Source organism: Rhinoderma darwinii, chromosome 3 (assembly GCF_050947455.1).
Source record: "Rhinoderma darwinii isolate aRhiDar2 chromosome 3, aRhiDar2.hap1, whole genome shotgun sequence".
Classification (NCBI taxonomy): domain Eukaryota; kingdom Metazoa; phylum Chordata; class Amphibia; order Anura; family Rhinodermatidae; genus Rhinoderma; species Rhinoderma darwinii.
This window is the reverse complement of record NC_134689.1, coordinates 352,031,584-352,049,769: the sequence shown is the minus strand read 5'-3', so window position 1 is coordinate 352,049,769 and position 18,186 is coordinate 352,031,584. Positions and strand designations below refer to the sequence as shown.

Genomic DNA, 18,186 nt, shown 5'->3' with positions numbered 1-18,186 from the left:
AAATGCGACATGGAACCCGAAAACCAATCCAGCAAAATCTGGACTCCAACAAACACATAGCGCTCCTTTCCTTCTGAGTCCTCCCATGGGCCCAAACGGCAGTTTATCACCACAAATGGGGTATTGCCGCACTAAGGACAAATTGGGCAACAAAATGGGGTGTTTTATTCCTTGTGAAAATAAGAAATTTTGAACAAAAATTACATCTTAATGGAAAAAATATTTTTTTAATTTCACAGCCCAATTCAAATAGGTGCTGTGAAAAACCGGTGTGGTCAAAATGATAACAACAACCATAAATGAATTCCTTGAGGGGTCTAATTTCCAAAATGGGGTCACTTCTGGTGGGTTTCCATTGCTTTCATACCTCAACACCTCTTCAAACCTGGCATGCTGCCTAAAATATATTCTAATAAAAAAGAGGCCTCAAAATGCACTAGGTGCTCCTTTGTTTCTGAGGCTTGTGTTTTATTCCACGAGCGCACTAGAGCCACATGTGGGACATTTCTAAAAACTGCAGAATCTGGACAATACATATTTAGTAGTATTTCTCTGGTAAAATCTTCTGTGTTACAGAAAAAAATGGAATAATATTGAAATTCAGCAAGAAAAATGAAATTTGCAAATTTCACCTCCACATTGCTTTAATTCCTGTGAAATGCCTGAAGGGTTAAAAAACTTTCTAAATGCTGTTTTGAATACTTTGAGGGGTCTAGTTTTTAAAATGGGGTGTTTTATGGGGGTTTCTAATACATAGGCCCCTCAAAGCCACTTCAGAACTCAAGAGGTACCTTAAAAAAAAGGCTTTTGAAATTTTCTTAAAAATATGAGAAATTGCTGTTTATGTTCTAAGCCTTGTAACGTCCAAGAAAAATAAAAGAATGTTAAAAAAACGATGCCAATCTAAAGTAGACATATGGGAAATGTGAACTAGTAACTATTTTGGGTGGTATAACCGTCTGTTTTACAAGCAGATGCATTTAAATTCTGAAAAATGCAATTTTTTCAAAATTTTCTCTAAATTTTGCAATTTTTCACCAATAAACACTGAATATATCGACCAAATTTTACCACGAACATGAAGCCCAAAGTGTCACGAGAAAACAATCTCAGAATCGCTTGGATAGGTTTAAGCATTCCGACGTTATTACCACATAAAGTGAAATATGTCAGATTTGAAAAATGGGCTCTGAGCCTTAAGGCCCAAACTAGGCTGCGTCCTTAAGGGGTTAACAGCTAATGTATCCAGCTTTTACTCTCTTTGAGTGTCCACAGGGTTTCTTCTTCTCTTCCCTCAGCATTTAGTCACTATCACAACTGGAATAGGATTAAAGAGGCTCTGTCACCAGATTTTGCAACCCCGATCTGCTATTGCAGCAGATCGGCGCTGCAATGTAGATCTCGAGAGATCACGCTGTGACGTCACTCACTTCCTGCCCCAGGTCCTGCATCGTGTTGGCCACATCGGCACCAGAGGCTACAGTTGATTCTGCAGCAGCATCAGCGTTTGCAGGTAAGTAGCTACATCGACTTACCTGCAAACGCCGATGCTGCTGCAGAATCAACTGAAGCCTCTGGTGCCAATGTGTCCTCGCTCGTCCGAAACGATGCAGGACCTGTGAGTGACGTCACAGCGTGATCTCGAGAACACGCTGTGTGTCTGCACTGCCAGAAGCTGGGAGTTCTGAAGAGAAGTGGATGATACTTCTCGTCAGAACGCCCAGCTAGTAAAAGTAGTAAAAACGCCCCGATGTACGCACATAATACACGCCCACTTGGACTTTTGCAAGCCTCATTTGCATAAATACAAAAATGGTCATAACTTGGCCAAAAATGCTCGTTTTTTAAAAATAAAAACGTTACTGTAATCTACATTGCAGCGCCGATCTGCTGCAATAGGAGATAGGGGTTGCAAAATCTGGTGACAGAGCCTCTTTAAGCCCTAGGGAGCGGCCATCTTACCCCCTAGGTACTCATGTTTCCTCAACACGTTATTAGACTGGGGGAAAAGAATACAAAAAAAAAATCTTCATGGGGCTACCAAGAGAAGTAGAAATAAATCTTAAAAAACTGCTCGTGCCAGCTCCCTGAGGAGGTCAAATATACAGCAGAAGTATACATTCATGGCTGGATTTAAAGGGCTTGTCCAGATATGTCCAATTTTTATTTGAGCGGTCTGCGCTTTGTAACTTCTCTTTTAGGTGGCTACACAGCCGCTGGCATGGACAATGCAAAGACGCATGTTCCCAACACAGTCATTATCTTCTATGCACAGCATGGCTGACTGAAGATACTGTAGAAGAAAAGTTATGCAGAATAGTGAGGGGTGGAAAGAGGAAATCAGAAATACAAATAGAGTCCAAGTTATCCTCCATGCTGTGAAAGGAGCTTTCTGGCTTCTGCCACTTTCTAATATGCTTTGTGCTTCAATGTTTCACCATTTCCAAGATCTCTGTTTGCTCCAAGTGAATGGGAACATTCTTGTTACATCCAAATGCTGAAAACCAGTACAGATGCAAGATCTCTCATATCTGAGACTATGCTACAACTGTATCCTGCTACGACCGGGGAGCTCAACAGCCTTGACTCGAGGCTGATACATTTTACCTTCACGAATACATTCGAGCAAACTATCAAGATAGGAATATCCCGTCGATATGCCATAAATGTCTTAGATGGGAATAAACCTTTAGCCGGGACACATGGGACCTCAGCCCTCCCCTATCTGTATGGCGAGCTCATTTCCATGCAGGAAGCTACATCAGAGTGCAGGAGAAATATCGCTACATACTGTTAATTTCGTCATCCAAGGCCTTGACTTTCCCCTTCTTCTTGATGAGATGGATCTGGTTAGTGTTGTTCTCACAGTTCTTTTCATTGCCACCATCAATTCCGACACCTATGACAGAAGGAACCACATATTAAATGCCGCTCCGTCCCAGAGTGCTCTTTTATGGAGGAACGAAGTTAAAAAATAACTCCATATTGTATTCAGTGTAGCACTGTAACCTGACAAATGGAAATGTGGCATCGGGCCGTGTACAAGACTCATTATATACACCGATAATATTCTTGGCCTTAAAATCTACCAACTGCTTATTCAGAAACTAAGCCAGGTGTACAACTGTAGGGCTCCGTAGATTTCCAAAAGGAAAACTAATAGGAGCTTCAAGGAGTTTTCCAGTCCCTAAAAATTGATGGCCAATCCTCAGGAGAGGCCATCAATAGCTGATGTGTCAGGGTCCGACTCCTGGGACCCCCGCCGATTAGTTGTTCTGAAGGTGGTGCAGCGCTCATTTGGGCGTTGCTTCTCCTTCTCTGCTACTTGCTCACTGTGAATCGTTGACACACATAGTGGCGATTCACAGTATTGCAGCCTCTTCTCCAATTCACTTCAATGGGAGAAAAGGCTGCAATACCTGTGAATCGCCACTATATGCGTGTCAATGATTCACAGCGAGCAAGTAGAAACGAAGAGGAATAAAGCGCTCATACGAGCGCTGCACCCCCTTAAAAACAGCCGATCAGCAGGGGTTCCGGGAGTCGGACATCGAGCGATCAGCTATTGATGGCCTATCCTGCAGGATAGGCCATCAATTTTTAGGAACTGGCACACCCCTTTAAAGTATAAGGCTTAAAAATTATCTCTCTCACTGGTGGTTTAATATTATCCTTGCTATAATAGAAATCAGCTCTCTTTACACTACAGCTCTGCCGGTTTACAATTGATTAGCAGTCAGTCGACCAAGAGTTCAATTGGCATCTCTAGTGTATGGCTTGCTTTAAAAGAGATATTTCCAACTCTGGGACCTGAACCTATACCGAGAAGAGAGGTCACCGAACCCAAATTTGCCTGGTGCTGAGTCACAGATTCCAAATAGGACTAGTGGAGAGACTGCCGTGCATTTAATAGTCCGACTCCATTCTACTCTATTGTAGTTCCGTAATTTTCATTGAACAAAATGGAGAGAGCCGTGTGTGGAAGTCTCTTCACAAGTCCCTCCTTGAATCAATGGCTCAGCACCAAGCAAAACGGGGATGGGTGCCCCCGGTTCTCGGTACAGGTACCTGCATCTATAAGACATGCTCTAAAATCGGAATACACCTTTAAGACTTCTTTCGATCGGCCAACAGAGATTCCTCCTAACTATACCATAAACATGCACACTCAGTTAAGCGTGCACGTTTATTTCAATGGTGAGAGAAGAATCAGCCGCTGCTCGACCCCTCTAGCAGTGGCTTCTCTCCCTTAAGAGCTAAATTAAATCTAAGAGGGTCGGGAGATCTCATACACACTAGATATTAGCGAGATTGGACGACTTTAGTGTGTAAGGCCAGCTTAAAGAGGCTCTGTCACCAGATTATAAGTGCCCTATCTCCTACATAAATCGGATCGGCACTGTAATGTAATGTAACCGCAGTGCTTTTTATTTTGAAAAACGATCATTTTTTTAGCAAGTTATGAGCAATTTTAGATTTATGCTAATTCGTTTCTTAATAGACAACTGAGCGTATTTTACTTTTTACCAACTGGGCGTTGTGAAGAGAAGTGTATGACGCTGACCAACCAGTGACCAATCAGTGATCAATCAGCGTCATACACTTCTCATTGTTCCAGCCCAGCTTCTTTCACTGCACAATCACGCTGGAACGATAAGTGTATGACGCTGATTGGTCAGCGTCACACACTCCTCTGTACAACGCCCAATTGGTAAAAAGTAAAAACACGCCCAGTTGTCTATTAAGAAACTAATTAGCATAAATCTAAAATTGCTCATAACTTGCTCAAAAATGATATTTTTTCAAAATAAAAACCACTGCTGTTATCTACATTACAGCGCCAATCTCATTATGTAGGAGATACTTATACTGGCATTTATAATCTGGTGACAGAGCCTCTATAAGGGGTTGTCCAGGATTAGAAAAACATGGCTGCTTTCTTTCAGAAACTGCCACACCTCTCTTTGGGTTGGATCTGGTATTGTAGATCAGCTCAGCTCCCTAAGTAAATGGGGTGGACACAACCTGTGGACAGGTGTGACACCGTTTTTTGAGAGAAAGCGGCCATGTTTTTCTAATCCTGGATAAACCCTTTAAAGCCTCTAATGAGACAATGGATAAATTTATACGGATACCACCACATAGGAAGTATCTAAGCTGTCGTCCCGGTGCTGGGCTCGACAACCAAGCAGCTAACACTGAAGATTATTATTATCTGTGTCAATAGGCAGGTTTTGGGTAATCGGAGAGGGAATTTTTTTTTTTTTAAATGCAAGCCTTTACTTCATGATGTACTGGCACCTCTTGTCAGAACCAATGCCTAATATGTAAAACACCAATCTCATTTAGGCAATACCTAGGCACAAGTGATGTAAGCGACCAGTGTTTTGCATCACCCTTTTCTGGATTGGCACTGATACCACAAGCTGGTGCTAGTACCACTTCTCCACAAGGCTATTAACAGAAGCAGACATTTCCATTTTACAATGTATTACTTCACCTGTGACATCACTGAAGGATGAATATTTACAAGAATATACCCTTCATTTACTACAGAAGAAATGATGTCCGTAATTACTAAAAGGCGATAATCATTCATGTGGCAAACTATCCGCTTCTTACTAGAAGTCATGCACTATTATGGTCGTTTACAGACACTCTATAAAGGATCGGTTTGTCTTTTTGGATGAGACCTTTTACATATAATCTATTATATAATCCTAATTGATACATTTATTTTTTTGAATGACCCTTCAGATGAAAGAAGCCAATATAGGGGGGCGAGTATTCCAACAATCCAGTATTCAATGCAACGTACCTGCAGAGTCATATCCCCTGTACTCCAATCTCTGGAGGCCTTTGATAAGTCTCTCAAGGATTTCACGCCTGGTGCGAGGAACGTGGTAGTTGAGGTATGCAAATATTCCTGTAAAAGAAAATATGCCATTACTACGTGACAGCATGTCTGGCTAGTTTGCCTGCTGGATTAAAGGGACCGCATATCGATACAAAAAGGCTTTCACTGGAAACTTTTAAAGTTAAATTAGGACCATAAAAATATTTCCTCGCCCCCGAGTGCCAATACCATTATGGCCCTTTCATTCATTGACAACCTCTAATTATCAGCTTACTTTACGTCACCAGTTACGTCTTCTGGTTAAATATAGCAACGCCAGTTTGTAAATGGGTCAAAAGACCAACATTATCTAGCCCAGCAGAAACACCTTCACGGCTTCTTAAATCTAGCCATACCAAGGATTACAGTAAAAAAAAAAAAAAAGTGCTCGCGGTGAAAGGGGGTTAAAGCAGATCTGTCATCTCAAATTTGCTGCCCTAGGTAAGGGCGGTATATTACATTCTCCCCCAATGATTTAGGGGCTGCTGTCTGTCCAAATACAATGCAGAAAGTAATCAATCACTGCTGCAGGGGGGGGGGGGGTACTCTCCTCTTGAGACACCGGACTCCTCGCTAGGAGTCAGGTGTATTCTTTGATAGCTCCTACTAGCCAGACAGCACAATCATTTTTTTGCCATTTTAGCCAATAGCAAAACAAACCTGTTCCTGTAATATGCTGCCCTAAAATAAAAAGCCTAAAAACGAAGACTATAGCCTAGTGTACACAGCAGTCACGACTAGCAATATTATTCCATTTGTTAATACTTTGGTCTGCACCTAATGAGGAGTAAACTTCCAAGTATAGGAAACTGTTGGGTTCTTTACAAATGAATGATCAACCCCATCAATATAGAACACTGTTGATCACTTTTCTTATTTACATCAGGCAATCATTAAAATCGCTCATAATCCATCAGATCTTGCACAATTTTGATTAATGGGAATAGTTGTCCAACTAGTTATACAGTAGATTGCTAAACGGCATATTATTCTGACATCTAATCTCTACCACCTCTTAATTTATATTACAGATTGTGCGATCACCACATGATCTGAATAGATTTGTATCCACTGGAAGAAAATAATGGTGGTTCCTATTGTATGACAGCAAGCAGAGATCTTGAATACCATGAGAAATTGATATAGAAAGTATATTAGAATATTGAATAACTTTATTATACTAAGAGTAACACTTATTTTCTGAAACCGTAATACCCCTTTAAGCCATAGTTGGCATCCATCTGATGCAGGTGTATTTTTACAGAGTATTGTCAAACAATAGTTCTGTTGTTGGGGGAGATTAGCGGTTTGCCACACAGCAGAGTCAGCTGCCATCATCACAATCAACCATTGAAAGGTTTTACTTATTTCAGTAAAAACGTCAGGATAACCATCAGCAATGGTTTTATTAGGATGTCATGCAGGGGTGTAGCCAGGGGCGGACAGATCATATGTGCAGCTGCACAAGGGCTCAGTAAGTAAGGGGGCCCACTGTTACCCTAAAAGCAACTAGCAGCTTCATACGGTCTGTTAAATTGCATGTGAGGGACTGAACTAATGAATTGAATGGCTCCCAGTAACTAGCGGATTGTTTGAGAAACATAAGGGAGATGCTCAATGATGAGCTATGGGGAAATAAGGGGCCCATATATCGTTCTAGCACTGAGCCCTCTACTGTCTGTGTCCGCCCCTGGGTGTATCTACAGGACAATCAGCGGTAGCAGTCACCACCAGGTGACCTGGGCCAAAAGCCTTTGTCACCAACGACGACACCAGTATTATAAATGGCCCATGGTAGTTGGGGGCCCGGTTATAGAATTTGCATTGGGGCTCAGGAGCTTCAAGTTATAACTGCAATTTCAATACATTTTATTTAGGTGTGAAAAGGTGTTCTAGCGCGGAATTTCAATAAGAAGATCCCCTGGAATTGCTACTTAAGCAATTTTCTGGTATACCCCAAGGATGAACTGAACAAACTTTAAGGGTATGTGCACACGACCTCTTTTCAGACGTAATGGAGGCGCCTCGAATTACGCCTGAAAAGACGGCTCCAATACGTCGGCAAACATTTGCCCATTGCCGTCAAAAGACGGCGCGTAAATTTACGGCCGCGTCAAAGAAGTGCAGGACACTTCTTGGGATGTAATGGAAGCCGTTTTTCATTGACTCCAATGAAAACCAGCTCCAATTACGTCCGTAAAAGACGCCACCAAAAACGCGTGCACTTGTAAAAACGTCTGAAATTCTGGAGCGGTTTTCTCCTGAAAACAGCTCCGTATAATTTCAGACGTATTTGGCATTGTCGTGTGCACATACCCTAAGACTTAAAGACTATTACCTGTATATCCATTTTACACTGCCATATATAGAGAATTTCTGGCGAGCTACATGCAAAGCTTTAACTATAAATGGCAGATCTAGTTTAGCCTGTGGGCTTCACGGCATAACCCAGGTACTCATTCTGCCCGGGCGCAGACACGAGGAACGCTCTAAGGACCGTTGTCTGTGTTGGAGTTGTGGTTTCAAGAACTGAAAAGTAATCTTTATAGTTAGCATGGACTGCTGCCAGGTCAAGACTATTCACTTCACATCCCGGACTAACACGCTATTCACAAAAAGCCGAGCAGCACAGAACACAGGGCGCCTTTTACACGAAGGCTTCTCCCAAATGCTTCTCATGGAGCTAGAAATGTAGAACTGTATATAGTAGAAGGTTTACATATGACAAGATTACCGGATATCGAATTTAACATTTTCTGCTAGCTAAAATAGGGGTTATCCATCTTCCCAGACTAACTAACCACAGTTAGTTAAAATAATCTGTATTATGAGGCATACGAAGCTACAGTGGGGGCCCCCATAGGGCGCCGTATTAAGGCTCCGTACAATGTGGCGGTTGTACAGAGATGTAATACATTGTATATGAGCTCTTAAAAGTAATAAAATGTTCAGTTAAGAAAATGTCACTTTTAAATACCATTTCCTAATCGGATTTGAATCCAGTTATAAGAGTCCACTACAAATTATGGGAAAGTTTCCAGCGTGACAAGCACATATGATCACTGGACTCCCCCCAGGCATGGCCCCTGCTTCACAAATCACTCACGCTGCGGCTTCTTATCAAAATAATTACTTCACTTTCTCCCGTCTAATCTGTCCATTAGAGACATTAGACCGCGATTCCAGTGATAACGGGAGATTTAATAGGTAACCGGATAAGAATTGCATTTCGGTATACTTCTCTGTACAATTAATAGTGACAACAGCGGCTCTTTACAGAGAAAACTAAATTAGTCCTGGGCCTTTTTATAATTATAATCAGGAAATCAACTATGTACACTTAAAGGGATTGTCCACTGAAACACTAATATGGTGTCCGAGAGACCAAATTATCTCCATATTGAGGGGGTCCTTTTTCCCAGTCTCAATGGAAAGGTGGCCTCTCTCTCATGACGAAGTAAAAAACAGAGGGGGAGATTTATCAAAACTGATGCCTGTAGCACGTGGCTACACAATACCGGTAGGCCCTGACTGCAAGGGAGAAGATGGCAAGACTAATGGATATTGGCTGGGAGCATTTCATTTTTATTTTATATTTTAGTTGTGGATGGACTTGGGAGGATGGAACCAGCAGAGGAGACCGACGCTTGCTCCTGATCATTGCCCTGTGTAAAACAAAGCAGCAATCAGCCAACAAACGCTTGTTCATCCATTAAATTAATCTTTAACGCTGCCCTGAAAATACTCGTTGTCGGCAGCACGTCACCCCATGTATACGGGATCGTGCTGCCGACATTATGGGAACTAAACTGTCGTAACAACGATCTTTTGTCCCCATACAGTTTACATTGGTTCACGTAAAGGGCCTTTAAACAAGCCGATCGATCCGCTCTCATTATGGGCATATATCTGCCCACGTAAATTCAACTGTTCATATCTGCACGGAAGCCTTCAAATCGCAGATTCAGTAAAAAAAATTCTGGAAAAATAGCACAGCATGCTGCGCTATTTTGGCCGGTAAAACAATTGACACCATGATGGAAACCAAAGTCAATGGGTTCCGGAATTTCTGTATCTCTCGTTTTTCTGTTGCTCTGGAAGATCAAAACAACTAGCGCAGGTGTGAACAGAGCCTTACTGCCTTTATAAGGGCCAATGATCGGGTGAACGAGTGAATGCTTGTTCCCGATCGTTGCCCGGTGTAAACAGGGCAAAGATCAGCCCATGAACGAACAAAAGCTTTGTTGGCAGATCGCATCTTTTATGCTGCCAAAAAAAATAAACACTAGTCGGCAGCACATCTAACTGAGTAAACAGGGGATGAGCCGACGACATGATGCATATATATGTATGGGGCCAAACCATCATAGTAACAATCATTCGTCCCCATACATAGCCATCATTGCTCCATTTAAATGAAGAAAACAAGTGTTGACTGACAAGCTGCTTTGTTGATCGGCGTTTGTTAGAGGTGATAAGTATACTGGTATATGTGCTCGTGTAAAACCACTATTACATATGTTTATTTCCTGTTACACACAGCAATAATCATTGAATAAACAAGGCGTTAACGAACACTTGTAGCAACAACTACACAATATATTTATGCCAAAAAGAGGATCTCAGAAACGCACCCCCATCCACTGGAGACGACATAGGCTTGGGGGTACAATCCCTTCATATACTATGCGTACACCTGTCACACTCACCCGGGTGACAGAAGGAGAAAGTTCAGTAGAAAGGCATGAAGCAGGACTGCCCGAGGACAAACACAGGTGTGTCCCTGCACAAGGATTCAGCATTCCTTTCTTAAAGTACGTTGAATATTTATAACCTGGCTGATAATGGTGGCACAATCGTCACGCTGGAATTTACTATGATCTCCTGGTTAATGACTACAAGTCGATTATAGTTTTATAGGAGAATTAAGGGTCTTTAAACAAACCATAAAGACGTTCGGTTCACCAATGATTTAACTCTGTAAATTAAAAGGCTATGTACACCTTTGGAAACGTATTTTTTTTCAAATAAAACAGTGTATCGGTGTGTTTGATGCAACTTTGTAATTACTTTTTTTATTAAAAAAAAATAGTTTTTTGCTTTAAGATACAGCTGCTTTGTATTCTGTATACAGAGCAGCTGTACCTAGCGCTGGAACCAGTATCTGTCAGGTAAGCAGAACTGACAGGATCAGTGAAAGCGGGTCACCTGTTATCGATCAAAGTTCATAACTTAGATATGATCTATAACACGTGGATCCTGTGTGGCAGAGACGCCAGGACCCGCTGTCACTGAACCAGTCAGTGCCGCTGACCTGACAGATTCTGGTTTCAGCATAAGATACAGCTGCTCTGTATACAGGATACAAAGCAGCTGTATCTGAACAAGTTAAACATAATTTTAATAAAAAGTAAATTACAAAGTTGCACCAAACACACCAGACTGTGATAGACTGTTTTATTTATAAAAAAACAAAAACAGTGGTTTCAAAAAGGTGTAAGATAGCCTTTAAGGAAATTCATAATTTATCCAGCAATCTCCTTCAAAGAGATAAACCCCTTTAACTCATAAGGCTACATTCACACGAGTGTGACAGATTTACGAGCGTAAAAACTCGCGTAAGTCTGTCCGTGTGTGTTGTATTATGCATCAGTGTGCTGTGAGTGAAAAACGCACTCGCAAAGCACAATTGATGTGCAAATTATGCACCGCACACGGATGTGCATTAGCGTGCGGTGCGTCGTTTTCACGCACTTATTGACTTCAATGGGCATGTAGGTGCGTGAAAAATGCACCAATATAGAACACGGAGAGTTTCATGCAGTGGACTCTTGCTGCGTGAAAACTCACACGTGTGAACGGCCCCATTGATATCAAAGAATCCGTGTGCTGTGCGTGATTTCCATGCGCAGCACACAGATGTTATTCACGCTCGTGTGAATGGGCCCTCAGGCTGACTTCACATCTGCGTTGGAGGCTCCGTTGCAGATTTTGACATAATTGCCAGAAAAACTGCGCAGAATGAGACGCTATTTTTTTTCCCCCATCAAAAAGACGGGACACCATAACGGAACCCATCATAAGGCAATGACGTCCTTCGGGCAATTAACTGTAATTGCCATATACAGGGTAACTTCATGCATTTCAATTGGATGCAAGTTTGGATATCTTTTTTTTTTTTGCTCTGCATAACCAATGTTTTTCATGACGCCTGTAGGATATCTGTACAAACTTTTGTTTTGTTTTTTTATGTACACACACAGATGTTAAAAGAACAAAGAATTCCAAAAACTTACATCTGTTGTACAAAGATCAGGAATGACGACCTTGAGGGAGACAACAGCTGGAGACATCTGGACTGATCTACTACTTAATGGGCCTCGATTACAAACACACTATATAATAAGGCTGAGATCACACAGTGCAGTAGTGTACGGCGTAGCGAGAAACCACGCCGCAAAACTGACAAAGTTTTGCAATGTGGTTATTGGCACACTACCGCAATGTGTGTACCCAGCCTAACAAACTGAGGTTTACATAAAGGGGTGTCCCACCTCGGACATTTATGTTCCACCTTTGGGACCCGCATCTATCTCTGGAACGGGGACCCCTGACCTCGATACTACCTTCCCCCACTGTTGCTGGTCTCCGTCCACTGAGCGGCCGGGAGTACGGAAACAGCCAAGCTACGCCGTGTTCATAACTTCCATAGAAGTGAATGGGGACTTACAGAAACATGATAGCTCCCGAGAACACGACAACCCACCAACTCGAATTGACTATCATAGGACCTTCCTTTATGCCACTAAGTCATTGCACAGGCATCCCTAAATATGTTAGACTGCGGTTTGTGGTTTACACCAATAGCCTTCTATAGTTCAGTCTGGGAAATGCGGCCGACATGCGGACTGTATATCACGGACCGAACACGCTCGTGTAAATCCGGCCTAAGGCACACAAACCCGTATGCAATATGCAGGCTGAAATTTTTGTAAGTATTGGGTGTATTTAATTGTATTTTTCGTAAACATTTTATAAAAACAAACACTAAGGGTATGCTCACACGCTCTGTTTTCAGACGTAATTCTGGCGTTCATGCCTCGAATTACGCCTGAAAAAAACGGCTCCATTACGCCTACAAACATCTGCCCATTGCTTTCAATGGGTTTTACAATGTTCTGTTCCCACGAGGTGTTATATTACGCATCGCTGTCAAAAGACGCCCGCGAAAAAGAAGTGCATGTCACTCCTGGGGCAGTTTTTGGAGCCGTTTTTCATTGAATCCTTTGTAAAACAGCTCCAATAACGTCTGTAAAATACGCCGCGAAAGACGCGAGTTGTTAAAAAAACGCCTGAAAATCAGGAGCTGTTTTCAGGCAAAAACAGATCCGTAATTTCAGACGTATTTTGCTACTGCGTGTGAACATACCCTTACATTTTTGGCCGATTGCGATATCGCAGTCGTATTTTAGGTGATACCATAAGAACACATTACATGTGATATTGGAATTAGTTTTCCCCCGGCATGAGCGATAGTCGTTCGCATATAATCGCCATGGGGCTCTGGCCTAATAGACTTCTAATGAAACTTATGTTAAACTTTATCAAAATTGTATGATTTGCTCACATATAAACCATCTCCGGGACTAAAAAATACGTGTTTTTTTTCCTCTAATAGGGTACAATGAGGTCCCTGTATCAGTACAAAACGTAATGAACTGCAGAAAGTATGTACGTGCCTGTATAATGAAAGGCAGAAACAACGTTGAATAGAGCTGATTGATGTGGCCGCCCAAGAAGTGTCAGATTACATAGTGAACAAGACGTGATTGCGAGGCAGCCATTGTATCCTCCCCACAATATGACGGGAATAGGGCTCATAAAAATCTTTATACTTGCTCTTCCTGGTTTTAGATGTTTGCAGTGAGAGAATATTTAAATGCACCTATTGAACCATGTAGTCCCATTCACAACCAAAGTTCACTAAAAACCTTGAAGAATGAATGAATAAAAGAGCCATTTATTAAAGGTGGTCCCAGGTGTGCAAATAAGTTGGTCCATCCTAATCAAAACCAAATGTTGAGAACAACAAAGGGGGGCTATGTCTAATGGTTGGTCATTATTGCTAAGAGTGTAGCGTTTAAATAAAGTTGATTGAAATGAGCCCACAAGATGATTTGTAGGGGAAGGGGGAAGAGTTGCTAACAGCAACCAATCAGATACCATCTCTCATTTCCTAGCACCCCATTGGAAATTGAAAGCTGCAACCGGATTGGTAGGCATGGACGACTACACCACTCCACTTTTTTTTTTTTGTTTTGGTAGATAAACACCCATGTCTCACAATGGGAGTTCATAAACCAAAAGGAAAAAAAAAAGTGCATGCTAAAAACACAACAAAGACAGTGTTGACACAGCCTTAACGTTGTGCATGGCCAAATGATTTTGATCATGGCTCCCATAATGAATGATCATTAACACAATATGATTCCAATGGAATCACATCACCCAATAGTGGTGTATACTTGTTTAGCAACATTTTAATTTTAAAGAAATCTTCCTTTAAGAATACAAGACGAGTGACTTAAATGAAAATGAAACTCTGACTCACGTCCCTCACCCATGTATTTGACTATCCCAGCATATCTCTACTCTTACACAAGTATACATAACTTTACAAGGAGAAAGCACTTTGGAAATGCTATGGTGGCACAACTTAAATTCCTGCAGCTGGTAGTCATTTTAAGGTGGCTATATACAAAACAATTACAGTTAACAATCCAATTATAAAGGCGGTGTTCACACATTTGCATTCATATGGTGGTTTTGCAATAGTATTGTGGCAAAAACCTCTATATGGCCTCAACATGTGAAACACCGCTTAAAGAGGCTCTGTCACCACATTATAAGTGCCCTATCTCCTACATAAGGAGACCGGCGCTATAATGTAGGTGACAGCAGTGATTTTTATTTTTAAAAAACATCTGTTTTAACCACTTTATTAGAGATTTTAGATTTATGCTAATGAGTTGCTTAATGCACAAGTGGGCGTGTTTTTACTTTAGACCAAGTACAGTGGAGTGTATGACGCTGACCAATCAGCGTCATGCACTCCTCTCCATTCATTTAGGCAGCGCATAGGGATCCTTTTAGATTGCTATGTGCTGTCTTAGGCCTGATTCAGACGAACGTGGCGTTTTTGCGCACGCAAAACATGCGCCGTTTTGCCTGCCCAAAAGCCACTTACCTGCTCCGTGAGGCAGCATCATATGATGCGCGGCTGCGTGCTTTTCGCGCAGCCGCCATCATTAGGACACACCATTTGGATGTTTGTAAACAGAAAAGCACGTGGTGCTTTTCTGTTTTTATTCATCCTTTTGACTGCTGTTGCGCGAAACAGGCAGTTCGCACGGAAGTGCTTCCTTCCATCCTGCGTGGTTTTCACGCACCCATTGACTTCAATGGGTGCGTGATGCGCGAAATACGCAGAGATATTGAACGTGTCGCGCTTTTTACGCAGGGGACAAACGCTGCGCAAAAAGCACGGACTGTCTGTACTGCCCCATAGACTTCTATTGGTCCATGCGTGCCGCATGAAAACCACGCGGCCTGCACGGACGCAATTCACGTTCGTGTGAATCCGCCCTTATACTAACACATTAACAATACTGAAGTGTTTAGACAGTGAATAGACATTCCACGGAATGTCTATTCACAATCTCTGCACTTCGTTACTCTGTCTGTGGTAGTTACAGCAGAGGAAGCGTAATCTCGCGAGATTACGCGGTAAATGATAGGTTTACATGCCTAAATGAATGGAGGAGTGCATGACGCTGATTGGTCAGCGTCATACACTCCTCTGTACAACGCCCACTTGGTCTAAAGTAAAAACACGCCCACTTGGGCATTAAGCAACTCATTAGCATAAATCTAAAATCGCTAATAAAGTGGTGAAAACAGATCGTTTTTTTTAATAAAACGCACTGCTGTCACCTACATTATAGCGCCCATCTCCTTATGTAGGAGATAGGGCACTTATGTGGTGACAGAGTCTCTTTAAGGCCACATGAACACGATCGTAAAAAAGCTCTTTAATTGCGGAACGTAATACGGTCCGCAATTACGGACCCGCCTAGTTCTATTGGCCGCGGACACCTTTCTGTATCACTACAGATAGGCGTCCGTAGCATAGGACAGTGCCAGAAATTACGGAGCATGTCCTACTTTTCTATTTGGGGATGAGCAATCGTGGGCCGTGATTACGGGCACGGCCGTGTGCATGAGGCCTAAGGCTACATTCACACAAGCCTATCAGATTCACGCGCGTGAATCTCGTCTGTGTGTGTGTGTGTGTGTGTGTGTGTGTGTGTGTGTGTGTGTGTGTGTGTGTGTGTGTGTGTGTGTGTGTGTGTGTGTGTGTGTTCAGTGTACTTTGCGAGTGGTCTGCGTTTTTCACGCACTCGCAAATCACGCACCACACACGTATGTGCATCTGTGGGCGGTGCGTGGTTTTCACGCACCCATTCTGTTCAATGGTCCCGTAGGTGCGTGAGAACGCACCAATATAGGACATGCAGTGAGTTTCACACAGCGGACTCTCGCTGCGTGAAAACCCACGCATGTGTGAACGGCCCCATTGAAATTAACAGGTCCATGTGCTGCGCGTTATTTCCATGTGCGGCACACAGACGTTACTCATGCTCGTGAGAATGGGCCCTTGCTGATGCTGCAATAATCCAAAACTGATCAGCTGTGATGTGGCCAAACGTATGTCAGATATGTGGAATAAATGACTAACAACCCCACGCCAAATCAAACGAAGGTATCCTTTCCACACAAATTAATGGTTGGTTGTAATCGGCAATTTATACCATACAAACATATATGATCAGTTCCCATACTATTTTTCTAATTTGTATGGGAACCTTTCGCAATCTGCTCAACCAATGGGAATTGGTCTTATCAAGAGACATTTCTAATAAATGCTTACAATTTTTTAACCAAGAATTTGCATATGGAGCCACGAAAAGCAATTTCCAGAAACTGAAGTGATTTGTAAGCCCTGTCAAGACCAGCACCCCAATATGGATAAATACAATAACACATCACTTATACCAATTTTACAAGTGGTCTACGGCTAATCTCTCATATCCAACATTGTTGAGTCTATATAGGGACCTTCAAAAAGCTTCAGCCAAGAGATACCACCAAACAAAACCAAGCTCCAAGACTTAACATCTTTCCACAACTGCCTTGTCCAGTTAATGTTTCTATTCTGATGAAGGTCTCCCTGAGAGGTTACAATGTAACAGATACCATTTCAATGACAACAACCAGTCAAAACAAACAAAGCAATAGTAACATTTACAACAATCATGGAGACCACCTACTGGGACTTGACACCAAACAGAGACAAGTCTAAATGCCTTAGACATAGATACGTTTCTAATTTGCATCATTATCAGCACATTTACATTTAGAGAACACAAAATAGCCCTGTGAAATGCAAAAAGAACACAAATAACTACAAAGTCAACAAAACCACCATGGCGCTATCTACCTTTGGTGCCCGGCTACAAAAAAATCCAATTAAAACTTGGCCTCAATTAGGTCCTTGGGACTTTTAGGCAGAGCAGAGGGATGTCTGTGCCTAGTTAAACATATTACACCCCACATCCTGGGGAACAGGATCTAGATAAGAAGTAACCACGTCTTAAAGTCTACAACCAAAGACGGTCCCATTTTACATGTAGGGACTTTTGCTATGCTCCAATCAAAAATGTCCAACAACTGCCAAAGTGGCCAAAATTGGGGGCAAAATTCATGTTCCATAGTAGAGAAGAGGTGATACATCCAGAACGACATGGGTAGTGATGATCGGGACATGGGTAGTGATGATCGGGACAAGGGTTATAACACAACCCATAGATCCCCAAGTCTGTACTAAAACCATGGATTTAAAGTTTTCATTGGCAACATAATTACCATCGGTTACATTTTAGCTCATAGTCTGGGCATACATGGAAATTATTGGGCAGTAGTTCCAAAAAAAAGACGATCAACATTTTTAGAGAAGGTCCTCGGTCACATCTACGGCGGACTTTAAGGACCATTTTATTTGTCCTTTTTAAAATTGACAGATAATTATATCCACTTATGTTATCATCATACAGTGCCATTATAGTAGTAGGGGAATTATTGTAATTGACTCCTAAGTGAAATGAAAACATATAAACACACTGCATTTATCAATAAAACAAACCAGTCCCATCTATAAACACATCCAATAA

At 42.0% G+C, this 18,186-nt stretch overlaps 1 protein-coding gene across 2 annotated transcripts in view; it reads right to left on the bottom strand.

The window, feature by feature from the left end:
• Positions 1-18,186, bottom strand: part of GFPT1 (glutamine--fructose-6-phosphate transaminase 1) — a 41,048-nt gene that overhangs the window by 21,077 nt on the left and 1,785 nt on the right. For both annotated transcript variants that reach the window (XM_075858533.1, XM_075858535.1), the window contains exons 2-3: positions 5,819-5,926; positions 2,792-2,899 (exon numbers count right to left, since the gene is read on the bottom strand). In XM_075858533.1, coding sequence (XP_075714648.1) covers positions 2,792-2,899; positions 5,819-5,926 — 216 coding nt within the window. The remainder of the gene's footprint in view (positions 1-2,791; positions 2,900-5,818; positions 5,927-18,186) is intronic.